Consider the following 25,010-nt stretch of genomic DNA (forward strand, 5'->3'; position numbering starts at 1 on the left):
TGGGGGGAGCACCAGCAGGAGCAGGTGACTGGAGGCTGCCACCTGAGGCTGGGCTGGACTGTGAGATGGGCGTCGCCTTCCCCCCACAAGTGCCCCTACGGACGGACACCCAGGATCTAGGCGTCATCTGGGAGGCCCGGGCCCTGTGCCCGGGCTGGAGGCTTGGGCTCTGCTCACCTTTTCCCTACGTGTGCGTGTTTACACGAGAGTTCTTTAGTACTTTGGGGTGAGGGTGGTTGGGCCCTAAACAGGGGTTGGGGGCCAGGCCCAGCCCAGCCTCTCTGAGTGCCAGGGTTCTTTCCACAGGGAGTGGGTGGGGTGTGGTCTGCAGCATGCAGAAGAGAAAGCAGGAGACCTTGGTGGCCGAGGCATCTCCGACGGGGCAGTCGGATGGACTCAGCCATCTGCCCACGTACCTCAACCACCATAGCAAGGCCCCGGGAGGGGGTAACCCTCCATTCCGCCCCCCCCATCCCCCACCCAGCCCACAGTCGCCAGTGCCTCTGCCACCTCCCCTGGTCCCAGGAGACCTGGAGTGTCATTTCAAAGTCGGCTGGGTGGAAAGTATTCCTGCGGTCCCTGCTGGGTGGCCGCCACCAACGGCCACACTCCTTGGCCCCTCCTCAAACTTTAGCTCTCTCCAAGTGACAGCTAAGAATAATGGGGCCTTGAAGCACCTTTCTTGGGACCAGCCGGCGCGAGCGAGCGCCGGCGGGCGCGGGGATGGGGAGCGCCGGGGACGGCGTCCCACCCCACCGATCCTGGACGCCCCAGGGGAGGGGCGCGGCTTTATCCGGCTTCGCAGGGCGCGGAGCCACCCGGGGAAGCGGAAGTTCAGGGAGGTCTACTGCCTGGTCGGCGATGACCCAGGCAGCGCGGGGGGCGCGGCCCGCGAGGAAGCGGAGGTTTGGATGGGGCGGAGATTCCGGGGGGGGGGGGGAGACTGGGGAGGGAGGCCTGTGCGCCCCGGAGCTGAGCGGGGAGGGGGGGGGGAATGGCACAGGGTCAGGGGTGCCGCCTCCGGGGTGGGAGGGCGAGACCTGGGGGCCCGCCCGCGGGCGCGGGGGGAGCGGGACCGGCCCGGCGAGAAGGCGCATCTCCCTCCCGGCCGGGGTCCGCCCGGGGCGGGGGTGGGGTCGTCCCTCAGCCCGGCGACAGCTCGGGCGCCGTCGGGAGCTGAGGGCGCCCCTCCCGCGCGGCGCGGGGTCCGGGCGGGGCGGGCAGGGGCGGCGCCAGGCGGCGGTGACGCGCGGGGGACGTGCGGCGCGAGCGGCCGGAGCTCCGAGTCCCCCCGGCAAGGCGGCCAGAGGCGCGCGGCGGCCGAGCGGCGGCAGGTAGGCGCGGCGCGGATGCTCGGCGGGGCGGGGCGGGGCCGGGACCCTCGGCCGAGTCGGCGCTCCCGCCCCTCGCCCCTTCCCCTCCGGGCCTCGGGCGGCCGCCACCGAAGGGCTCCGGGGAACCAGCCGCGCCCCCACCGCGCCCTCGGACCGGCCCCCCCTTGCGCCCCCTGCGTTGGGCGGCCCTGGGGCGGGGGGCAGTTCTGGGCTCTGTCCCGGAGGCGGGTGCGCGGGGCGGCCGAGCGGGGTCGCGCGTGCGAAGAGCTCGGTCCACGGCGGCGGGCGGTATTTGGTGGGGCTGCCGCCGGCCCGGGCCCCCTCCCGAGGGCGCGGGGAGCACGTGCGCTCTGGCCGCCGCGCTGGGCGGCGGTGGTGGTGGTGGTGGTGGTGGTGCCGTGGCCCCGCGGGCCTCTGTCTCACCTCCTCCCGCCTCTCCCTGCGCCCCAACACTCGCCTCGCCGTCTGGCACCCGCCCTCGGTCGACGACTCCCAGGCCAGGCCCGGGGCAGAAAGGTGGGGAGCCCGTTCTGAGAATCAGGCCAGACTCCCCTGTTCGCCTCCACCGCCTCCCAGACCTCTACCCCCTGGGAAAACCGGCGGGGCCTCAGTCTATTTATCTGAAAGGTGGGTTGACAACATGCCTGCCTGGATGCTGGACCAGGCCAGTGGACGGCAGGCTGTGAGTGGAAGAGAAGCAGTCAGGTCACGGTCACTGGGGGTGCCTGGCCTCTAGATGAGGGACAAAGGGGCAGCCCGGAGGCCAGAGTGCTTTTCCATCCCAGAGGCCCAGAGCTGCACGTCCAGAAGTGCACACTGGGTGTGAGAGGGAGACAGACACAGGAGCGTGCCCTCGAGGTTGGACCGGGCCTCTGTGGGTGGGCTATGACCCAGGAGTTGTTCCCACGGCAGGAGGCCCGCCCCCAGAAGGGGCACAGGTGGGGTGGAACCTTCCTGCCCAGAGGCCTGTGATGTGGACAGGACCTGGGGTGAGCAATGGGAGGCCTGGCCCCAGGGCAAGCTCTGTAATGACTCGGTGTGACCTTGGGCAGGGCCTGGTACCCAGGAGGCAACCTGGCTCTGACTCCAGCTGCAGCCTCGGTCTGGAGGGGCAGCAACAAAAGGGGGTCTGTGCTCTTCAGGACAGTGGCCAGGGAGTGTGTGTAAAGGGGGGGGAGGGGGGCTGTGCTGTCTTCTGTGCCAGGCCCCTTTGCTCTAGGGTGGGTCCAGCAGTGACCTGGCCGGTGCCACTCTGAGGTTAGGAGTCCAGCAGGGTGCCCCAAGGGCCCAGGGCTGGAAGACTGTCTCACAGAGCAATCAATCCATCCGAGGCACGTCTGGGTCAGGCCTCAGGTGCGCTGGGCCGGGACAAGCGTGGGACAGGAGTGGAGAGGCCTGAGGATCCTCACCATGCCGCCCCGGCAAGGACAGACCTCCCGGCCTCAGTCCCCATCTGTGAAATGGGCGGGGCGGGGTGGCCTTCAGAGAGAGTTCTCAGTCCACTTTCACAGCCGGTCACAGCGCCCACATGGCCGGGCCCCTGCCGAGGCAAACCGAAGCCGGTCCCGCCCCGGGGGGAGCCGCGGGAGGGGCCACAGGATCTCCTTCCGCGCCGGCGCTCACTAGCGCCTTGTGCCGTTCTGGGGCTCCCTGACCCCAGCGGCCCGGGCGTTGGCCTATACGGTAGCAGACTAGCAGACGGGGAGAGCGCCTACTCCAGGCAATACGGCGGCGGCTCCTCCCTTGGCGTGGTCACGTCCCCCACGTCCCTCGGCCCAGCGGCCCAGCGAGAGCGGGGTGGCAAGGCGGAGCTTGCTCCCTTCCCACACCCCTCCCTGTCTCTACCCTGCTGGTGACCGCCCAGCCCCACCAAGGTCGGCCCGACCCCCACCTGCCACCAGGCCCAATAGGGTGGCGATGGGAGGGGCCCCTCCTGGTTACTGAGGTTGGCCGTGCAGAGCCCTTCTTGGCCTTGGCCTTAGCCTTAAAACACTAGCTTTGGGGGGCGGGGTGGGGGTGGGGGCTACAGGGAGTCGAGCAGTGGGACAAGATGGCCATGTGATGGGCAGGCTGGGCAGGGTTCAGGACTAGAGGGGGTTGCTTTGAGCCTGCTCCAGCCACCACTCTGAGCCCTCCAGACCAGGGGGCTCTGACAGGGTGAGCCCCAAACCATACACAGGACCAGCCCCCTCCTTGTCACAGGAGGCATGATGTTGGAGAGGGGCTGGCCCCAGGGCAGGGTGTTTTCACACCACTGGCCTCTGCAAGATGTGAGAGCTTTGGGAGCGCCCTGGGGGACTTCGTGATCAGTGGATGCGGTGTGGAGGGCCCAGGCTGGCTTAGCACGCTTGGGTCATGCCTGGGGCAGACCTTCACCCAGTGCTCAGGGCCCATCTCCCCAGAAAAAGCCCCAGACACCTCCCTCCAGTCAACAGCTCTGCCCACAGGTGGGGGCAGGGCGGAGGTGGGCATCTGGGGTCCTGTGTCAGCCCTGGGAAGCGGACAAGCACCCAGACCAGTGTTGCTTTCTGAGCGCTGGGTGGATGGAGGCGTCCGGATGTGATGTTACCTATTTGCACAGCAGGGACAGCGGGGAAAGGAAGCTAGGGAGCCTGGGAGGCTCTCCCTCCTCCTGAAGGTATGGCACTCTTCTGTCAACCACCCCCTATGCTTCAGGGACCTTGGGGCTCAAATGAAGCCAGGTGCAAGCCACAACGGGGCTGTTTCTTTGGTGCCCAGGCACGTGTCCCAGGCGTCCTGGTGCAGGAAGAGCCCAGGACGGAATGCAATTGCTCCTCTCCTGCCCCGCCCGCCTGGAGCTGGTCTTTGAGGACTGGAAGTCTGGCTAGTTAACTAGCCAATCTCCCCAGAAGGCGAACCTACAGGCTCTAGAGTTGGAGGCCACCACTGCGAACCTCAGGGACACGGCCCACCCTGGAAGCGCACGGGCCAGAGACCCAGGATCCAAGGTGGGTGAGAGCACCCCCTCCAGAAGCCTAATGGGGAGTGTGGCCGGGCGCACTGGGGACGGCAGCGGGTCTGCAGGCTGGAGCGGAGCAGCAGAAGGGGTTCTGGAAGTGGGAGAAGCCGAGATGTGGGGGTGGTCAAGGCCAGGCTGTTTGTGTGTGTCTGCCCCAGCCCTCCAGGTGGAGATGCCCAGGTGAGTACAGGCGGAGAAGGGGGTGATGCTGGAGCACACACCTGGCAGGAGGCCTGGATTTGGGAGCTCAGATGTGTGGTCTCCGGGGACGGGCTGTTCAAGCGACCCCCATGCATACTCTTCTCTGGGCCTTCCTCTGCTCAGCTCCCAGCCGCCTGGGGCTGTGGGACCTTTTCGGGAATTGGGGGGGGCAGCTCCTGGAGCCTCACCTGACCCAGGAGCGGACACACATGCCCCACCGGGGAGATCAGCTTTCTGAGGTCCAGAGGGCGGGTTATTTCTGGGCCGGGGACGTGGTTCGCATGCTTCCCTGGGAGGGTAAATGTCATCACAAGTCCAGCTGGTTGGTGTGTGCCCACAGATGTGCTAGCACCGCCTCTCCTGGCACACTGCAGCGAGGGTCCCCGACCAGTCCCCCCAAGGGGGCCTCCATTCCAGGCCCTCCTCCCCCCCATGGGTTGACAAGACCCATTTTGCTCTTAGAAATCCCAGCCCCTTCTCTACCTGGACGCCCCACTGAGCAAAACCCCTTTGCTCCAAACTGAGGCCCCACCAATTCCCTTCCCTGCTTGCCCACCACCACTGCCCACTGGCAAATTGAGATCTTGCTGAGAAACTTCACTTTGAAGCCTGGCTGATGTGGGCAACGAATAGGGGGTCATTTTAGTGTGGTTGGCACCCCAGGCTGGGGGGTCAGCCGGGAGGAAAGTGTCTGAAGTCTCTAGGGATGGGTGGGAGAGATGGCCATGCTCCCCACGTAAGCCTCCCGTGGCAGCCACTTGGCCCACACAGGTCTTAAAGCATGGCATATCCTCCTGGCACCTAAGCCTTGGCACCCCTGCTCCCCTCACCCTCCTGGATGCTAGTTCAGGGGATGCCCCATGTCCCACAGGTGGCCAGCGTCTGTCTCCTGAGGACCAAGGGAACCTCCAGGGAGGGCCCAGCCCTGGCGGGCAGCAGCTCAGCAAAAAACAGGCCATCTAAGGTTGGGGCACATGTTCCTCTGGCGAGCGCCAGGCGTGGCTAGTACAACCAAGATCTCAGAGGGAGGCCCCGTATTCTGGAACTTTGGGTGTACAGACTTGAGCTGCTCCTAACTTTTGGCGTCAGACATCCCTCTTTGGCCTTTGCATGGCCCACTTGGTCTATTTTTAAAAATCAACGAATGCCCATAAGCCCACAACCCAAAACAAGCCAGGATTCCGGGGATGACCAGCTCCTCTGGGCCCCCATGACCGCCATCGCTGTCCTTTGTCCTGGGGCTGTTTGTGCTTTCTGCCTTAAACAGTAGCGTTAAATTGTAACACATTCCTAAAGTGCATTTTTTCCGTCTTTTAATTAAGTTCTCCTGCTGCGTGTACCTCAGGGATCTTTTAAGCTAAGGACAGTGATGAATAGCCGGGGCCTGCGGTTTTGGCTGTGGGATGTGTTTGCCCCTCCGGCCGGTCCTCAGCACATGGCTGCAAGGTCTGAGACAGGGTATCTGGTGGGGAGAACCCAGGGCTGGGGCCAGACTTTCCTGGCAGAGGCCGGTCCCAGGTTCCAGGTATGCCTTAGATACGCAAGAGGGCCAGCTGGGGTGCCGTGCAGGCCATGGGCCTGGAGGCTTCCCTGGTCTGGGTGCCCCTGTGCCCCTCTTAGCCTCAGGAACTCCCTGCAGCTCGCTCTTAGGCCCAGGAGGCTTCTGAGCACTCGGGGCAGGGTGGGTGGGCCTAAAGGGCACGGGGTCCAGGAGCCCAGAGAGAAGAAAGGTTCTCTTGGGTCTCCCAGAAGCGGTGCTGGTGGCAGTGAAGCCTGGCCCAGCTGGCAGCCAAGGCAAGCACTGGAGTGGACCTCTGGCCCAGCCCCGGGTGGGGGCCCGGGGCCGCGCTCTGCTCCAGTGGGCTGTGTCAGCCTTGTCATCAGCCTGGTGGCCAGCTGGCTCCTGGGGGGTCTGGTCATCCAACAGTGGTGCTCTTGAACAGCAGCTACTGCTGGGAATCACCTGGAAAGTCCTTGAAAAACACCCCCCAACACAGGCCACACCCTTGGGTCAGAGCCTCAGTACCCCCCAGACCACTGAATCAGGATCCCAGGGAGCACCTGTGGCCCGGATGCTGGGGGCAGGGAGAAGGGTTATTCTAACCACGGCTTCTCCCCCACAACGCTGACCCTGTGCTCACACAGGCCAGGCACAGAGGCCCTTGTCCTCACTCCAAAGTCCTGTCCCAGGTTCCATGTATGCCTCGCACACAGAAATGGGCCCCCCAGGGGGCTCTGCAAGGTCAAGGATGAGGTTGGAGAGGGGACGGCGTGGAGCCAGGTGGCTGACACAGGGGCTGTGAGATCTGGTTGGGACGCTCCTGGGCATCAGTGTAGGTGGGGCATTTACACCACGCAACTGGCAAACTCCCCCTTGGGGCTTCTGTCCTCCAGAGCTAGTCTTTGGCCGCTGGCAGGAGAGGAGAGGGCTGCGGTCCGGGCAGCACCTGCACTGAGGAGACGCTCTCGTGGGACCAGCCTCTGTCTGGTGAGCTGGGGGGGGTTGGGGGGTGGGGGTGGCGAAGGCACCAGCCTCATCCCTGGCATCAGGTGGAGGCGGGGGGCTCCAGTTGGACGTCTGGCCCCGGCACTCCCAGTTCCTGTGCCTCAACGGGGCTAAGCTCTGGGCTTGAGAGAGGTCTGAGGGTTTGCCCCAGTAGGCTGCATGGAAGCCGCACCCCTGCCCACCCATCCCTCCCTTCAGCCCTGCTGGCTGCCCTGGGGTCTCTTCTTCCTTGATCAGCAGAGGCCCCCAGCCTCTCCGGGAACAGCCTTGGATAACTGCTGGGTCTGGGGAGTCGGCACCAGCACAGTGAGCGAGGGGAGCGGGGCATCCGCGGGCCTGAGGACACGGATGAGGGGGGTGACCTCTCGCCTCCTCAGTGGTACTGCCCGATGGCCTCTGCTGGCGACCCCCAGTCCCGCCTGCACAGCAAAGCCTGTGAGCCTCAGCCCCTCTTGGTCAGGCTCTCACTTGGGAGCCCCATTCCCCGGGTCGGGGGTGGGGGTGCACGGCTGGCCACACCTAGATTATTAGGTCTCAAGGGACACCACCCCAGGTCCCCTCTCACAGGACCCACCTGCAGCGGGGGGTGGGAAGTGCGGGCTGCTCCCCCAACAGGGTCAGGCGAGAGGACACACTGGGCTGACTTCCCCGCTGGGGTCTGTCCTCCTCAGGAGGAAACCTGAGACCTTGCTGAGCCCAAAAAAGCCACTGCCCTTTAGAGCCAGCTGGGTGGGAACGGGCCAGGCCTGAGCGGGGGGGGGGGAGGGAGCACGCCAGCAGCTGCCGCTCAGCCCAGACCCTCCAGCCTGGGGCCAAGTGCAGGTGAGGCCCCAGGTGAGGGCCGGAGGCGGGGCTCTCAGGTAGCACAGGGGCTGACCCAGCCAGACAACCCAGGCAGCCTGCCTTCCTTCCTCAGGGACGCACAACCTGTCCTCCTGGCCATGGGCGGCGCCGTGGTTGACGAGGGTCCCACCGGCATCAAGGCCCCTGACGGGGGCTGGGGCTGGGCCGTCCTCTTCGGCTGCTTCGTCATCACGGGCTTCTCCTACGCCTTCCCCAAGGCGGTCAGCGTCTTCTTCAAGGAGCTCATGCGTGAGTTTGGGATCGGCTACAGTGACACGGCCTGGATCTCCTCCATCCTGCTGGCCATGCTGTACGGGACAGGTGAGGGGCTGTCACGCCCGGCGGTCACCTCTGGAGTTCACCGTGTTCAGTTCTGGTTAAGAGCCGCACACAAGCAAGAAGGCCTGGGGGTGGGAGATGGGCAGGGCCCAGGGGGGCCCCTTTCTGCCCCAAATCCGTGGCTCTCCATGGGGCCAAACCCAGCACAGGCCAAGTCTTTGTAAGACCTGTCCGACGACAGGCTGTACCTGCACTGTACGTGGCTGTACGTGGTCCCAGAGGACGAGGCTCTGGAACGGTCCTTTACGGACAGTTGGGTCTCGACGCCTAAACAGAGCAAACAGAAAAGGGACCGACCCGGGGGCATTCTGCTGCAAACCGTGCTTGGCTTGGGAAGGTGTCTGGGCACGACTCACATCCTGGGCACCTGGCCTGTCTGCTGAGCTGGGGCAGGCGGCACCAGGGAGGGAGAGTCCGGGCCCAGCTCTCTGCCCCCCACCCCCAGGCCCACTCTGCAGCGTGTGTGTGAACCGCTTTGGCTGCCGGCCCGTCATGCTCGCGGGTGGCCTCCTGGCATCCCTGGGCATGGTGGCTGCGTCCTTCTGCGGAAGCATCATCCAACTCTACCTCACTACCGGGGTCATCACCGGTGAGTGGGGCCCAGTGGGGAGCGGGGCAGGCCACGGCACGCTCACTCCTCAGTGGCCAGATAACGGGCCGGGCGGCGCATCCAGAGCGAGGGGCCTCTTGGGAGGGGGCGGCAGTGGGTTGCCTCCCACCCCTGGCGCCAGTCTGTCCCTCGTTCCCCGTCTGTCTCTCCCAGCATGTTAGTTGGTGACAGGGGCTTTGAATGCACACCGGGTCCCCTCGCGTGGACACCCACAGACCCCACGTACAACTGTTCAGGCCGGAGCCTGTGTCTCGGCACACGGGGGACAGGGACAAGGGGCCAGGAGGACTGAGCTGACACCTTTCCCCGCCTGCCCCTCCCACAGGCTTGGGCTTGGCACTCAACTTCCAGCCCTCCCTCATCATGCTCAACCGCTATTTCAACAAGAGGCGCCCCATGGCCAATGGGCTGGCGGCCGCGGGCAGCCCCGTGTTCCTGTGCGCCCTGTCCCCACTGGGGCAGCTGCTGCAGGACCACTATGGCTGGCGGGGCGGCTTCCTCATCCTGGGGGGCCTCCTGCTCAACTGCTGCGTGTGCGCCGCGCTCATGAGGCCCCTGGAGGCATCCCGGCCGGGTTCGGGGCCCGGGCCCCAGCGGCCAGCCAGGCGGCTGCTGGACCTGAGCGTCTTCCGGGACCGTGGCTTTGTCATCTACGCCGTGGCCGCCTCCATCATGGTGCTGGGGCTCTTTGTGCCCCCCGTGTTCGTGGTGAGCTACGCCAAGGACCTGGGTGTGCCCGACACCCAGGCTGCCTTCCTGCTCACCGTCCTGGGCTTCATCGATATCTTCGCCCGGCCCGCCGCGGGCTTCATCACGGGGCTTAAGAAGGTGCGACCGTACTCCGTCTACCTCTTCAGCTTCTCTATGTTCTTCAACGGCTTCACGGACCTCACGGGGTCCACGGCCAGCGACTACGGTGGCCTGGTGGTCTTCTGCATCTTCTTCGGCATCTCCTACGGCATGGTGGGGGCCCTGCAGTTTGAGGTGCTCATGGCGATTGTGGGCACCCAGAAGTTCTCCAGTGCCATTGGCCTCGTGCTGCTGCTGGAGGCCATTGCCGTGCTCATTGGGCCCCCGTCGGGCGGTGAGTGGTGGGTCACAGCCTTCCTGGGGAGGGGGACCCACCATGGGAGGGCTCTTGGCTGCAGGGACACCTACCAATGTGGCCAGGCCACCCGTATTCCAGCAGGAGTGAACGCCAGCCATGCCCCCCTCCTGAGGACCTGCTTGGTCCACCACGGAGGGGGCCACGGGCCTAGACCAAAGGTGGGCACGTGCCCGAATCCTGAGGGTGGTGCTGTCCCTGCATGCGGGCCAGCTCAGAGCCCAGGTGGGGGGTCGGCTTTGGTCACTTTGGGCTTTCACCCTTTGCAAAGGCTGAGAAAATACCGGGGCGTAAACTTAAACGGTGTGGGCTAGGGTCTCTCCAGCTGACTCTGTAGGCCCGCACCCACAGGGGACCCCGTGAATTCCAGGGCCGTGCCTCGGGGGTCCTGGGGTCCTTCTGGGGCCTAGGCAGTTCCCGTGAAGGCCACGGTCAAGAGGCCTCCACGGTGACAGGTGACAGGCAGTGTGACCAGATACCTCCGGGCACCTCAGACGGGGCTCCCACCCTGAACCTGCACGGCTCCAAACTCTCCTCCAAGCCTCTTGGTCTGTGCTGCCTGTGGGGAGGGAGAAGCCAGGACAGGGTGCCCCTGGGCTGTCCCCAACAGCACAACGGTGCACAGGTAGCTGGTGACCGTGGGGGTGACCTTCAGCCCAGGCTGACGCCATCTCCCCTTTGTAGGCAAGCTCCTGGACGCGACGCACGTCTACCAGTACGTGTTTCTCCTGGCAGGGGCCGAGGTGCTGGCCTCCTCCCTCGTGCTGGTGCTGGGCAACTTCTTCTGCATCAAGAAGAGGCCCGAGGCGGCTGTGGAGGAGGGGGAGCACCACAAGCCCCCCGCGGACGTGCGGGTGGACTCTCGGGAGGTGGAACACTTCCTGAAAGCAGAGCCTGAGAAAAACGGGGAGGTGGTTCACACCCCAGAGACGAGCGTCTGAGCCGAGGAGGCCAGCAGGGGTGAGGGAACCGGACAGAGACTTCAAGGCTCGTGTTTATTTCACAAACAGGACCGGCTTGGGTGGGGCCGTCCGTGTGTCTCGGGGGGCTGGTGAGGTGGGGACCGTGTCATTCCAAAGCAGGTCTGTGGTAGAGCCAAGCCTCGAGGTTACAAGCCGTCTGCACCGGGACACAGCCTGCTGACCCCAGAGCAGCCTGGTGCCCACCGCTGTGCTCAGGGACCTAGAAACCCATGCTTCAGAGACAACACGACCGGGGTCAGGGGCGGAGCGGCACCGTCTCGGGAGAGACCCCCCCCCCCCCCCCCCCGTGTGGCTGGCTGCACCCCGTCCCGCCCCACCTCCACCACGGCGCTCTAGCCCGCCCCTCACCGAGTGTTGGGGGACAAACCTCCCTTCCTCCGCTTCTGAAGGTCTGAAATAAACCCGCGTATGGGAGGAGCCACCTTGGAAGGAACGTCTTCAAAGAGCCGGGGTCTCATTCTACGAGGGGCAGGGGTCTGACCGTTGGCTCCGAACTCACTTTTTCAACAGACAACCTGGTCATTTTTACAAAGTGGCTCTGGCCCTTGTCAGCTGGGTCGGCTTTCTAAGCGCTGCTGGCTCTGGACCCTGTGTCGCTGGAGCCCAGATGGCTCAGAGCATCCACCCAGGGGCCCCGTGGCCGGAAGGGGTCTGGCCGCACCCAGGAGCCCCTTTGAGGCGTGGGCACTTCAGCTGAGACATACGTGTGATTCGTGTTCACTATGTGTGTGTTTAAAGAAAATGATCTTCCTGCCTTCCATTTATTCACCCCTCGGTTGGCTGATCGTGGCCCTATGTGGCCAGCACCCAGGGTGGGCATCTGCTCCCGTCCTCCTGGTCCAGCCCTGCTCGGCCTCGCCCCGGGTACCTCACACCCACCTGCCCTCGTGGCCAGTGGTGGCCTGCGTGGCTGGGAGCCCGGTCAGAGGCCGCTGGGGCCGCCTCAGTAGGTGGTGCGTCGCGGGCGCTGGGGACGGCAGCGGGCACCCTGGCGGGCCGCGTGCAGCCGGAGAGACGCCACGTCCCTGCTCCTCTGCAATGAAAAGCAAGTGAAAGCTCACACCTTGTCCCGGCCAGAGATGTCCCCCCCGGGGGGCTGCTGCTCTCCCTCTTCCATGTGCCCCTCGAGCTGTGTGAAGCCAGGCACCCGCCTGCAGCACCTGCCCGCAGCCCCGGGGCTCTGATGCCCATCCTGGTCTGCCCAGGCCCTCTGTGGGGGGGGGGGGGGGGGGCGGGGGCTGTGGCGATGCCAGCTGCCGCAGGGGTCAAGGCGGAGGCCCGCATCTACTGCCCTTGGCCCGTGTTCAGGTGAGCCAGGCAGGGCCCGCTGGGCTGTTTGTACCCTCCCCCTTCTCGGCCGCAGGAGCTCCGTCTGGCTGCTGCTGGCCATGAAGAGCTGTTGTGGGCTTCCTGGACCTCGTGCTGCAGTCTCCCCAACCCTCACCCTAAACCGCTTCCCCAGCGCTGGCCAGGAGCAACTGAAGTGTGCGTTCTCACCCGTCTCCATGCCCGCGTCCTAAGGCTGGCCCAGCATGGGGCCAGCGAACCCGCGAGTCCTGCCCTGGGGATACTTAACATCAAGCAATTCTGAGATGATCGCTCCAATCGAGGCAGGATGCACACAGCTGGCCGGGGGGGCTGGGGTCCATGGGTAAGCACGCGCACTCCAGGGTGAGCAAGGGTTCCTCTACCCACCCCTTGGCCTAGGGAACGCGGGTCCACCTGTCCCCTTAGCCGGCACCTTGGTGGACACGCGAGGTGGACCCAAGGCCCCCTGCTGGGCACAGCCTCAACGCTTCCAACCCAGACCGGAGGCTGAGGTTCAAGGCCAGAGGGAGAGGGTGAGCAAGGAAGTCTTATCTGCCTAGTTTTCTGGTTCCAGGTGTTTCCGGCCGGGCCCAACATGGGAGACAGGAAACCTGGATGTCCTCAGGAAGCTGTGGCCACCCAGGGCTGAGCGCTCCTCCCTCACACGAGTCAGGGAGAGCAGTCAGTGCTCGTGGGGCCATCCCTCACCCTCCAGCACCCCGTGGAGACTGCCCCATGCGAAGTGAGGCAGGCGCCCGTGCCAAACCCCCCTCAGTGGGCCTTCTTGGCCCCTCCCTGGAAGGTACGCACACGTCACCCCAAATCACCCCAGACTGCTGCCCCTAGCCTGGCCGGACCTGGGTGGACCTGCCACATACAAACGCTGGGAAGAGCCTATGCGGAGACGCCCCTGGTGCATGCGTGTGGGCCCTGAACTGGGGGTGCCCGATGGGGGGAGGCGGCACTTGCAGCGGCCCTGACGGACTGCCCAGTCCTTCCCAGCACCCAATCCATGGCCTCGAGGACGCACAACGTGGTGGACCCTTGTAACCCAACACACGGGTACACGGGAGGCAGCACCCAGGCTCTGGACACAGGAGGAGGACAAAGGGACGAAGGACAGGGTGTGGGGTTTCCAGGAGGGGCTCCAAACGGCTTTCAGCGGAGGCTCTGCACACACTCCTGAGTACTGAGCCTTGTGCCCCAGCCGAGTGGCTGGTTCCTGGGTCAGGAAGATGGGGACCGTCAGGCGTCTTCCACTGCTGAGAGGCCAAGGAACAGGGCAGGCAGGCTCTGGGCAGAGGGCAGCGTGACGGCCCCTGTCTGCCCGCGGCCCCCTCCCAGCAGAACAGAGGAGGGCAGCTCGGGGCTGGTCTCCCTGCCACCTGGGCTGAGGGGAGCAACAAGGGGCCCGAATTTTGCTTTCCCAACGTTGGTGGCTGGGAAGTGGGGAGGGCCAAGGAAGAGCCCAGCCCTCTTCCAGAACCCGGCGGCCCACTGGGCTCAGCCAGAGATGGCAGAAAGGGGAGGGCTGTGCTGGGGTACCACACACTCGCGGGGAGCAGCTGGCTCCTCAGGCGCACGTAGGCCAAGCCCACGCCTTCTTGTTCGGTGGGGTGTGGGGCTCACGGGGGCTGCAGGGCTTCAACAGTGCACGTGGGAAAGGGAGGTCAAGGCTGTGAGTTCAACAAATGGAGGGGCCCACCCTGGAGCTGCCTCCCAGGAACCATGTCCCCCTCGGCGGCCGTACGACCACGACAGGCCGGCTGCCTCCCCACAATGCTCAGGGCAGGTGACAGTGCTTCCTTTTGGCGCTGCCCGCGGGGCCACGGGGCTCAGGCACCTGCTCCGTGAAGGTGGTCAGGCCGGGGGGAGAAGGGGCCCCCGAGCGCACTGGCACGTGTGTGCGCACGGCCTGCGCAGGCGTCGGCTCTGGAACCGCTGAAGTGGCAGCCCGCCCGGCCACCTGCTCCGGACCAGCTTATACCAACACCACCGAAGGGCCGCGGGCAGGTCAGACACACAGCGCCCCTCTCAATCGGATGAAATAAAGACCATGTGGAGGGCGGGGGAGGGGGGAAGGTAGAAGTCATCATGGATTTATTATTTACACGGTGGTAGTACATAGATGCAGTGATCACACAAACGTGCCAAGTCAGAGACCGGCCACCGATACACAGGTTGATACAGACGTTGCAACTACGCGTCCTGCAGTCGTGACGGGGAATTAAACACCGGGAGGGCAGCAAGTGTGCACGGACGGACGGACGGACGGACAGCCGCACAGCCACGGGCCCGGGAAGCTGGGCCCGCCTTTCGGATCGTCCAGCAATTTCAGGTGGAAGCCCAGATGCAGAGCGTGGGAAGGCTGTCCCTACCGGCGTCGGGCAGCACCCGGGGGGGGGAGGGGGGGCTGTGCTGCTCACGCCCTGCCAGGGGCAGGCGTACCTCTGGAGAGGGTCCCCAGCCCACCCTGACCCGCCCGAGCTCGCCCCGCACTCCCACGGCCCCGCCCGGCCCAGGCCCCGCGCCCCCAAACATAACAGCCAGTTCAGGATTCACAAAGAAGCAAACGGCCGCACTCCGGCGCTAGTGGCTGAGGGGGCAGGAAGGGAAAACAGAGACGGACACTTCTCCGGTCCACTTGCTGCCAGCGCCCTGGTTTCCACACAGAGCACTGTGCAGGGGGCGGCAGGAGGAGAGGCGAAGTTCCCACAAACGCCTATATTGCACCTTGTTTCCCGCGACGGGGGCTCCGGGCTGCCACCTGGCGCCTCTGCCTGCGACAAGATGAGGGAGCGTCCTGGCAAACCACCAGGAGCCCAGGGGCCCCGAGAGGTTCCTTCTGGCGAGACTCAGCCCCGCCCTGCTTCTTGACCCCCGCGGGGTTTGCTAGGTCCCAACGAAAGTCCCGGAAGGAAGTGCGTGACACCACACCCTCCTGGACACAGGTCGAGTCACCGGCTTCTTGGCACTTGAGGGTGGATTCCCTTGGGCCGAGGCCTCTGTGGGCAAAGCCGGTGCCGGGCACACCGCCACGCCCTTGGTTCTGAGCACACAGACGTTGAGTGTTCAGTGAGCACACACGTTGAGGGCCAATCTACACCGATCACAGTCACAGTCCGTTCAGAACGTTTCCCAAATTCAAAGACACGGAGGCAACACCACCACCACAACGACCACACGTGACCCCCACGGAGGGTCCGACGTCTCTCGCTCGAAATCCTCTCCTGAGGCACCAGCGACGTGCCACGCAAAGCCTTGGCCTCTGAGATCTTCGGTGCTCGGCTTCCTTCCGGCCGCGTCCAGGGGGGGTGAGGCGCAGCCTGGCTCCCTAACCGCTCCGAGGACCTCGTCGCACGGGCCTTCCGCTTCAGGTGGGGAAGGGACAGTGACAGCCAGCACCAGCGTAACGAGGCCACAAGACGCACAGCACACGGCACACACACGGACACGCACGGGGCACTTACACACACGTCTACACGGGACGGCACTTCTGACGAGAAAACCCCTCTCCACAGCGGACCCCACGACACACGGACCACAAAGCAGAGGACGGCGCCCGCGTTCTGCTCCCTGACGCGCTCTGCCTACGCGGAGGCTCCACGCCAGCCTCTGCTCCGGGGGCTCTTTAGAGGCAACATCTGTCTCAGGACCGCAGAAACAGACGAGAAAGGAACAATAAAAAGACAGGTTTCTTTACACAGATTTAAGCCAGTAATTTTTAGCAAAATGATACAAAACTGTCTTAACCAAGTAGAAGATCGGTGGTTACAGTGGGCTCGTCAGGGAGCAGGGCGCCGCCACCGCAGGGGGACTGAAAGGCTCTTGAGCGGGAGTCTGGTTCTCTCTGCAACTGTCTCTCACACTCTGCTTTTCTTCCCAGCCCGAGACGAGCGGGCCGCGTGGGAGGCCCTCGGTGCAGCCCCTGCGACGACGGCAGAGCTTTGCGGTCTGTCCGGGTTAGTTTGTGTTTTGTTTCCCCCACGGGCGTCGCTGGGCGGGCGGCCTGGAGAGCTCCCGGTGTTAACGTTTCGGTTCTAGACCGGGGGGCGCGTCACTAGTAAAGCCATTGTAACAGAGTAGACCAGCCATGCATTGTCTGCCCTTCACAGCGGAAAGGAGTTCTCATCGGTGCACCACAGACTGAAGACCACTGGAAGCCACCCGACCGGGAATCTGTCGGAGCCAAAGCACAGGAGAAGGTCAGCATGAGGCCAGAGGCACGGGGCCGGCCAGACTGGGGCACGACACAGCAGTGACGGCGAGGGGGGGACACGGACGCTGCCCGACCCTACTCTGGACGCCCGCGCCAGACGCCCAGCCACGCCGGAAGGTCCCTCTGCGGCCAGGACACGTGCTCAGCAGAACGAGTGACAGGAAGACGGGGAAGGAGGAAGAAGCATGCAAGCAAGGAGGCCGGGTGGCCACGGAGCTAGAAGCTCGAGAACAATCAGACCAGACAGAGTCCAAGCCGGAAGAGGTACTTGCTCCCAGCACCCCCTTCCTGGAAAGTAACCTGGCGTTCAGGAAGCAGGGACGAGGCGCCGTGTGGGCACCGGGACTCCCCGTGGGGGGGGGGGGGGGGAGACGTGAGAAGCAGCTCCCGTCAGGGCGCCCTGGGGAACGCGGACACGCCGGAACCGTGGCAGGTGCCGCAGCGGCGCCGGCGGCGGCGAGCCCTGGCCACGAGGAGCCACGGCGTCACCGGCGGGAGTGGGCCTGGCTCGGGTGCCCAGCCATGCGCCAACGGCAGGCAGGGGAGCAGGCGGCTGTGGCTGACGGGTTAATACAGACGGCAGCACGGACGGGATGCTGAGCAGAGACCGAGGTCGGAAAGAAAAACAAACGAGGACAGAAATAAATGCGAAAGAAGAGAGTGACAAAGCCAGGGCGGCAGAGACCACTGGGAGACTCCCGCAGCAAGAGCGCAAGAGCCCCCACCAAGCACGGCCGCTCAGCTGAGGACGACACCCCCCGCGCCCCACGCTACGGACCCCGGGCCGGGGCGCCTCGAGTGCCCTGGGGCCGCCGGGGCCGCGCAGGAGCGCACAGCCCCGGGCTCCGGACGGGGCCGACGGCCAGTGCAACGGCGGGCAGGGTCCCAGGGCCGCCCCGCGCGCCCCCAGACCGGGCGGCTGAGCGCGGCCGCTCCGGAACCCACTCACGGAAAAGCACCGGGCGGAGGGCGCGCGCTCTCCCTGCAGCACCCGGCATGCAAGCCCGGTCCCGCCTGCGCACCCCCGGGGCGGACGCAGGGGTGGTCCGCGCCCGCCCCGCCCGGCGCCTGCCGCCTGCCGCCTGCCGGGCCCCGACATGAGCACACTCACCGGTGCTGCCTTCCAGCGGGAGACGTGCAGCTACTTGCCGTGGTGTTCGAAAGGAATGCTATTCTGAGGTGGGGGGGAAAAGACAGCCGTTGGTAACGGTTCCGCCGGCAAGCAGGACTGAGGCCTTCCGCACCTCGCTTCAACTGGGTCCGCGACCCGGCCAGGCTGCCCCAGAGGGGATCCCGGGAATGATGAGAGCAGCCGCAGCCGCTCCTCGCGCCTCATCAGGCAGAGCAGAGCGTGAACCTGACACTTCCGGATGGGGGCCCGCGGTGGGCCCCGCCCCCAGGCCTTGCCTGTGCTTGGCCACCCCTCCTGACACGCGGACCGGCCACAGGGAAGACAAGGGGGCCACGGGTCTTACTGGAAAGGAGTTAACCTCAGAGGCCGTGTCACGTTCTATTCACGGCACCGGACCCGCGAGGCCTTTTCTTCTCAAAGACAGAAACTCACAAACAGGTTCATCGACCAGATGCCCTCTGGGGTCCTCACTGCTCTGGCTGAGAAGTCGGACTCGTGCCCTGGGTCGGGAGCGTGGGGACCGTGCTCTAGCACAAGCCCCCTCCAGAAGGAAGTAGGGGCAAGGAACGGTCACCCTCCTGCAAAGTCTGAGCGCACCACGGTTAAGGGGTGGGGACGAGGGACACAGATGTCAACGGCCCCTCCCCGCGCCCAGCTGGAGAGTCAGCAGGGTCCCCACCAGGCCGGCCGGCGGCTCGAGCGCCTTCCGGGAAGAACTACTGCCTCCGACATCGGACATCTGCACAAGACACGACATCTCTTCAAAGCTCACAGAGAACCCAGACGAAAAGCAGCCACGGGGGAGGTGGACAGAACACGCACGGCCTCAGCCCCATGGGGGCCGCCCTCGCTTCACAGAAGCATCCCTGGCTCTACCTGCACCCCGCTTCCTTTGGGGAAGAGTGAACGGAACCCACAGAATCACACAAGCTGGAACTTCCAAACCACCGGGGCCGACACTGGGGGGCACCCCCCGCCAAGAATCTCAGAAAGAGACTCTTGCTGTCCCACAGGGTGCCTGTCACCCACCCCGTGGAGGGCAGGAGCCTGGTGCAGAGTCTCCCAAGAGCGCAGGTGGGTGACCCGGAAAACCCAAAGGAGGGACCATCTCTGGGTTGGGGGTGCGTCAGGGACACATCCCAGGGCCGTGTCCTCAACACAAAGACCCTAAGAAGACCCCCAGGGAGACCAGTGCTTCTATCAGAGGGGAGACACCTCCCCATCACACCTCTGGAGCCTCGTCCTTCTGGTCCAGTCTCACGCTTCTTCACACGGAAAGCACAAAGAACGAGGACGCGGAACACGGGACTCCCAGCTGCAAACTCGCCTCTGCTCAGTGAGACTTCACAGCAAGGCCCAAGGGCATGTGGGCCGAGGCTGGCCACACCGTGCGGGAGAAGCTGGGCTCGGTCCCAGCAGCCTCGGGCCCTCTGTCGTCCCAAACCCTCCATGTACGTTCTTTTCCCTCAAAGAGAATTAGCTCTGCCCCTTCCTTCACCTTCGCTGGCTGAGGTCGAGAACGTAGATCCTGAGTCCAGACAGAGCCCCTGGGGTCCACAGACTCCCGATTGTCCCTGCCTGGGGTATCTGGGGCCCTGGAGCAGACTGTATGCCTGGGCTCTCGGCCGCGCGTGGGCAGACGCTGCCGATTCATGGATTCCAGGGCTTGGGGGAAGAAGCCCATAGCCCTTTCTGTGTCCTGCGGGGAGGGAGGTGCAGTGTGGGGCCCAAGCTCATTACGCTGGCCAGACTCCTCGAGCCCCACGATCATAACTACGCGGATCCTTAATCTCTTTGGGAAAAAGTTACGTACAGAGACAACCCCTTTCTGGCAGAACTACCAGCAACCTAGAGGTAGTCACACCGAAACTCTTCACTTCACCGGGCTAAAATAAAAGTGATCAGGAGCACTCCCTCCTTGCTCCTCTGCCAGAAGGTGAAGCAGACGCTGCGGAACTGAGGTTCTGGGCAGTTCTCACAGACCCTGTGTTCTCCTAACCAATGTGCTCGGCCCAGCAATTCACCAAGATACGCCCAGCACCAAGCGTGTGCCAGCAGCAGGGCCCAAGGCTAACTCGTCAACGAGAGAGGTACCACAGTGAGCCGGAGGGGCACCGCCGGGGGCGCGTGACCCAGGACCCGGGCTTCCAGGGTGCTCCCCCAAACCAGTGCCCGTCCCCCCAACCCCCCGCAGATACCACGGGGCACAGGCACCCGGAGGACCCTGTTGGAAGCAGGAGAGGGACCTGACAGCTACCTGAGCAAGAAGGTCCAAGTGTGTGAAAAGAGCTCATCTGTGGAGGGCACGTGGGTGAACGCAGAAGAGCCACAGCACCAAAGCCAGAGAGGGAAGAGGAGGATGTGGGTGGAAGGGACCCGTGTGCATGACCGAGCCATTTCTCTGAGGACACCTGCCTTGTCAGAAAGAAGGCAGGTGGGCAGGGACCTCAGAAGACGGGAACCCTCACCCGCGCGCTGACAGGCTTGTCCAGGCCACCTTCCAGGGGCCGCCAGCAATCCATGGGGACCGCCTGCCCAACAAGCGTGAGCAAAGGGCCTCCAAGCCTGTGTGTGCCCATGACAGACGTGTGGTGTGAGCAGGCGTGGCCTCTCAAGTCTGCACCGGAAGACGGCCAAGCCTCCAGGGCTGGCTTGGGGATGGGCTGCGAGGAGGGCCACAGAAGAGAAAAGGCCCCACTGCCTGTCCCAGCGCGGCCGGGAGACGAGCCCTTCCTCTGCACAGCCCGCAGTAGGCTCTGAACTAAGGGGCTGCAGAGCCGCAAGGGGCGCCGCGTCCCTCCCCGCTTAACACTCGGAAAGGACGGCCGAGGGGAAGCAGGAAGGAACGAAGCCCTTCCACACCCTCACCCCACTCTTCTTGGAGCCCGAAGATCAGCTCGGACACAGAGAGGCCCATGGGCCGCAGCGTCCCGACCTCGCCGAGCCCGGAGTGCGTGCCTGTGCGGAGTACGTGCCTGTGCGGAGTACGTGCCTGTGCGGAGTACGTACCTGTGAGGTCGACATGCGGGAGGTATCTTGTCGGCCCGTGAGATCGGAGGAGGAGACGTTGACGGGGGCGCCGCGGTGCAGCCGCATACTCACTTTCCGCTCTCTTTCCATGCCAGACACGGGCCGAGGAGAGGTGTTAGCTGGAAAAGAGGAGACGGGATGAGGGTGAGGCCTCAGGGCAGCCCTGCCATCAGCGAGAGGAGGCCTCTCCTCAGCGGCCTCGGCGTCTAGCACGCGGGGAGGTGGGTGCCGCTGTACCCCGCGGGGCCCCACCAGATCTCCAGGTCGGCAGTGGTGGGCAGGGACCGCGGAGCGCCCAGGGACACCAGTGTGCTGGCTCCGGGCGGACTTTCCCAGGAGCACAAGCAGCAGAAGGGGGCAGCTCGAGGCCTCCGTGCTCAGGGGGCCGCTCGTGGAGGGGAAAGAGGGGCGGGGAGAGAGGCTCCTAGGGGAGCCATCCATGTCTCAGTGGCAGGGTCCTCCAAGTCCAGTGAAACACACGTCCCCTGGCCTGCCCATCCTCGGGAACCAGAGTCGACCAGAAGCGGGACGCACACAGCCTCACCCGGCGCAGGGCCCTGCAGCTCCAACAACCAGAGCGGCCGACGTGCACACCAGAAGCCCCGGTGCCTGCTGGGGAGACGTGGCCCCAGCCCACTCACCAGTGTGTGAGGTAGGGGTGAGGGGGGTGGGAGGAGCCACCTCCTGGGTGCCCCGCAGGCGGCCAGAGGCCGTGGAGGGGAGGCCGCGGGCGGCTGGGTTCCGAGGGTGCCTCAGCCGCTCCTCTCGATCGCGGCGTTCCCGCTCAGCGTCATCAGCTGCCCGGCTGGCTCCCTGTGAAGGAAGCAGGAAGACTAGACTGAACAGGGTTCGGTGGAAACTGCCCAAGGGTCCCGGCTGCCCCTTGCGACTCAAGAACACACCAGGGGCACTGGGACCTGCGGCCAGCTGGGATGAGGTGCCTCTCCCTCCAGGACAGCGGCCTGCCCCTTGGCCCTATGAGTGCACAGAGGAGGTCCCCAACACTCCTGAACCCCCCTCACTGATAGCAACTGGGTGGCCTCTTCCCTATGAACATCCACACGGGGACGGGAAATCACACGAGGTCAGGACAGCGGTGGGCCCAACGTGCTGGCATCCAAAGGATCCAAGAGGCACGTGAAAGTGGTGGCGTCTGGTCGGTGGGAGGCCTGAGCAGAGCTCAGATCTCCGGCCCCAGGGCGAATGTCAGGCCAGTGCCCACTGACAAGGACTCAGGTAGCCAGAGCTGTCCTAGGAGGACCCACGTGGTGGACACCACTTAACTCGCTCCCAGCACAAACAGCTAGTTACACGATGAACCAGGCGAGTGGGGACAAGACACCCGCCACCACGTTCTAATTACCAGTGCCGTAAGGCAACAGTCTGCAAACGGCAGCCCACGGGCCAAATCCAGCCACCATAGGTCTCTGCACAAGTCTTCCTCCGCACCCACTCGAGTAACACGCCACCCGTGGCAGCTCCTCAGTGGCGGCGCAGAGCCGCGTGGCCGTTCCAGCATGAGCACCACAGAGCTGCGATGAGCCACACCCCAGCCCTGCCCAGAGAAGGGTGGCCGGCTCCACTGGGAGGGGGATGCCGCCAGAACGTTGCCCAGACTCTGGGCGACCTGTGGGGGCACGTCCTGCGGCAGCCCACTGCGGCACACCTGGTTCCCCCACACACGGCACAGACCCCTGCACGAACACCCGGGTACCCGCGAGGCCGCAAAATAATCCTTTCTGGCTTATGCTGTCTAGAGAGGAGGTTCCGCTCCTCCATCAGATCTTGTCACCCTGGAAAGGTTCCAATTTCTGTTTTAAGCTCGTAACTAAATATAACAAATTTGTAACAAAAGAGGAAGAAGTTCCAAAAAAACCCTGGAAGTTTCTGGCAATAGTATCTCAAGATTAATTAGATTCCTGTAACAAGCAGCCTGCTTTAGAGAAGGCAAACACCAAAGCTCAAGTTCTGCACCCCCACCCCCAGCAGTCATGCGCAAACCTGCATCCATTCAACAACCCCCGAACAAAGGAAGTCAACGCACTTGGACCCCAGGCACCGCGTCTCCCGAGCACCCACCCAGCTCGCTCACCCACACGGCTGGGTCCGAGGGAGGAGGGGCAGGTGGTCACGTCACCTGGCAGGAGCCCTCGGCCTTGGCCATACCCCCCTGCACGACAAACGCTCGGGAGCCACACCTCAACATCAGAGGCAGTCAAAGCCATGGCACTCTTGGTGAGGAGAATGATAATAAAATGACATTCCCATGGCCTGTCATTCAAGTAAGAGCCCTGGTTCCAGGCAGACCTGCGCCAGGAGACACATTCCACTGGCTCCAGGGGGGCCAGCGCTGACACAGTGCCTTCTTTACTGTCCCCTCACCGGGATCTTGCTTCTTGGAACCTCCCAGCCTTGGCTAGATGCACCCCACACCGGGCCAAGACCCTAGCAGGTGCACTCGGCTCCCCCTTGGCGGCAGACACGCCTTCTCAAACCTGCACCTCATCTGGTGGAGGCCTCTGTCTAACCAGCCGGCAGAGCACTTACAAATTTGAGCATGTTCCAGTCGAACACGTAGTCATAGGAGAAACCCTGGCGGTGGAAGAGATTCCTGAAGAGCTGCCTCAGGTAGGAGTAGTCAGGCTTGTCGTCAAAACGCAAGGAGCGGCAGAAATTCAGGTACGTGGCGAACTCAGCTGCAGAACAAGATACTCAGTGCTACCTAGCAGCGCCCAACGGGGCCCCGGTGGCTGCAGATGCTCTCGCCACCACTGCCTGCCACACACCGGGCACGCGAGACATGTCATCCGAAACACTGGTCACACAGGGAGGGAACTGAGACTTCAGGAAACAGTTTAAGAAAACCCAGCACCACAGAGCACAGCCTGGTTCCCCCCAGGGCATTTCTCCATAGGAACAAAGAACTCCCTGGGTCCTTGGTCCCGGAAAGCAGAGGAGCACCAGGGACAGGAAGCCGCCACCAGCCCAAGGACAGGTCACCCACGGACTCTTCCCCTCCTCACCACGCGGGACTCGTTGGCCTCCCAGCACCCCCACCCTAACCCCACCCTGAGACCACAGGCCCACCCAGCGCCTGCACTCGAGGACACGCACAGGGGTAGCTTTTACACAGCACTTCGATGGGGGTGGACATCTTCTTCTCGCTGATCCGTTCGTACTTCTGCCTCTTGGTGGCTGCCTTCAGCCCCTGCCAGGGCAGAGAGCCCAGATTGAAGTACATGAGCACATAGCCCAGTGACTCCAGATCATCCCTTCGAGATTGCTCTGGAAAAGATGGGAAATGGGTTAAGAACAGCACACGTGCGCCTGCAGCTGCAAAGCCAAGACCCCAGGCGCATGCTTACTGTGGAAATGCACTTTTAAAGCTACAGAAAATACTCTCGGATTCTTTCTCACCAGAAGTCACCCCTGATGTGCTTTTAGGGGCACTGGCACCCCTGGATGGGCGATACCAATATTAAGTTTACTGTCAGAAAGCCCAGCCACTTACCCGCCCCCACCACACCTCACAAAAGGTTCTCCAGAGTCCGGACAGTCAGCCTTCGCCACAAAGGTTCGATGACAGCCTCCGTGCCAAACATGCTGGCCACTCCCAGGGTGTCCCAAGGGGCTTCCCTTTCCCTGAGCTAAGGGACGGACATGCCCAAGGCGGCCTGGGCCAGTGACCGGGGGCACAAAAGAGCCCACCACCCACGGGCTCACCGATTCCAAGATGCGTGTTGATGGAGGCGTACCGCGCCGTCCCAGTGAGGTTTTTGTTCTCGCGGTAGGGGATGTGCTGGTGGGTCCTGGCATCCCGGTACTTCTTGGCCAGCCCAAAGTCAATGATGTAGACCAGGTTGCCCTTCTTCCCCAGCCCCATGAGAAAGTTATCTGGCTTCACATCTCGGTGGATGAAGTTCTTTGAATGAATGTATTCGATGCGACTAATCTGGAAGCAGAGAAGGAACGATGAGACATTAAACCCCATCAGCAGCCTTGGAAAAGGATCCTGGCTCGGCAGAGTGAGGGCTGCGCCCTCAGCTGCACGTCCCGTGCCCTTGGTCAGAGCAGAGTAACTCAACAACCAGTGAAGGGCGCCGATCGGACCACCTTCGGGACCCCTGCCGTCTTCCTCGCTGGCTCTGGTGGTGGGTGACTGCTGGCTGGTGACAGGACCGCCCCCTTCCCCGACGAGGGTCTGCACCAGTCGGCCTCTCTGCAGAGTCCCACACGTGGATGGGCGACGCCGTGGGGGGCAGCCTCCAAAGCCGGCCAACCGTCAGCGCCTCGCAGCAAAGGTGACCGTGTGCCCGCTTTCTCCCCACCCACCGACAGGCGTAAAGCAAAGGGAACCGCACCCGGATGCGCCATCACACTGCCGAGGCAAACCAAGCGGGCATCGAGCATCCAGGCTCCC

The 25,010-nt window shown here is 64.2% G+C and overlaps 3 protein-coding genes across 14 annotated transcripts in view; 1 reads left to right on the forward strand and 2 right to left on the reverse strand.

Annotated features, from left to right (window-relative positions):
- Positions 1-1,143: 1,143 nt before the first annotated feature.
- On the reverse strand, positions 1,144-4,726 carry LOC122484696 (translation initiation factor IF-2-like). Its single transcript, XM_043582656.1, has 2 exons — positions 4,704-4,726; positions 1,144-1,864 (listed from the first exon to the last, which is right to left on the reverse strand). The coding sequence occupies exons 1-2, from the start codon at positions 4,724-4,726 to the stop codon at positions 1,144-1,146; spliced, it is 744 nt and encodes a 247-aa protein (XP_043438591.1).
- SLC16A3 (solute carrier family 16 member 3) lies at positions 1,230-11,661 on the forward strand. 6 transcript variants are annotated; one of them, XM_043585455.1, is made up of 7 exons: positions 1,230-1,334; positions 4,011-4,303; positions 6,910-7,003; positions 7,938-8,185; positions 8,649-8,852; positions 9,139-9,897; positions 10,603-11,661. In XM_043585455.1, exons 4-7 carry the CDS (start codon positions 7,963-7,965, stop codon positions 10,857-10,859), a joined length of 1,443 nt encoding a protein of 480 aa, XP_043441390.1. In that variant the 5' UTR covers positions 1,230-1,334; positions 4,011-4,303; positions 6,910-7,003; positions 7,938-7,962; the 3' UTR covers positions 10,860-11,661. The 6 variants fall into 6 exon arrangements, with proteins under 6 accessions (XP_043441390.1, XP_043441394.1, XP_043441393.1 ...); XM_043585459.1 differs by having other exon boundaries at positions 1,233-1,334; positions 4,074-4,303; XM_043585458.1 differs by having other exon boundaries at positions 1,238-1,334; positions 3,916-4,303.
- CSNK1D (casein kinase 1 delta) overlaps positions 10,900-25,010 on the reverse strand; it is a 33,660-nt gene continuing 19,549 nt past the window's right edge. For 2 of the 7 annotated variants that reach the window (XM_043585453.1, XM_043585454.1), the window contains exons 4-10: positions 24,314-24,542; positions 23,705-23,875; positions 23,138-23,286; positions 21,232-21,403; positions 20,570-20,709; positions 17,540-17,602; positions 16,328-16,388 (exon numbers count right to left, since the gene is read on the reverse strand). In XM_043585453.1, the coding sequence (XP_043441388.1) occupies positions 17,570-17,602; positions 20,570-20,709; positions 21,232-21,403; positions 23,138-23,286; positions 23,705-23,875; positions 24,314-24,542 (894 nt within the window). In that variant the 3' untranslated portion in view covers positions 16,328-16,388; positions 17,540-17,569. The other 5 variants (XM_043585448.1, XM_043585449.1, XM_043585451.1 and 2 more) reach the window with 4 other exon arrangements.

This window comes from Prionailurus bengalensis, chromosome E1 (genome assembly GCF_016509475.1).
Source record: "Prionailurus bengalensis isolate Pbe53 chromosome E1, Fcat_Pben_1.1_paternal_pri, whole genome shotgun sequence".
In the NCBI taxonomy this organism is placed as follows: Eukaryota; Metazoa; Chordata; class Mammalia; order Carnivora; family Felidae; genus Prionailurus; species Prionailurus bengalensis.

What these genes read in the sequence shown, in the direction of transcription:
- LOC122484696 (XM_043582656.1), bottom strand. Translation starts at nt 4,726, where the DNA reads ATGTGTGTCCGCTCCTGGGTCAG. An exon ending in TGTGTCCGCTCCTGGGTCAG is followed by an intron (nt 1,865 to 4,703) that starts GTGAGGCTCCAG and finishes CCTGATTCTCAG; the next exon opens with AACGGGCTCCCCACCTTTCT.
- SLC16A3 (XM_043585455.1), top strand. Translation starts at nt 7,963, where the DNA reads ATGGGCGGCGCCGTGGTTGACGAGGGTCCCACCGGCATCAAGGCCCCT. An exon ending in GCTCACTCCTCAGTGGCCAG is followed by an intron (nt 8,853 to 9,138) that starts ATAACGGGCCGG and finishes CCCCTCCCACAG; the next exon opens with GCTTGGGCTTGGCACTCAAC. An exon ending in CATTGGGCCCCCGTCGGGCG is followed by an intron (nt 9,898 to 10,602) that starts GTGAGTGGTGGG and finishes TCCCCTTTGTAG; the next exon opens with GCAAGCTCCTGGACGCGACG.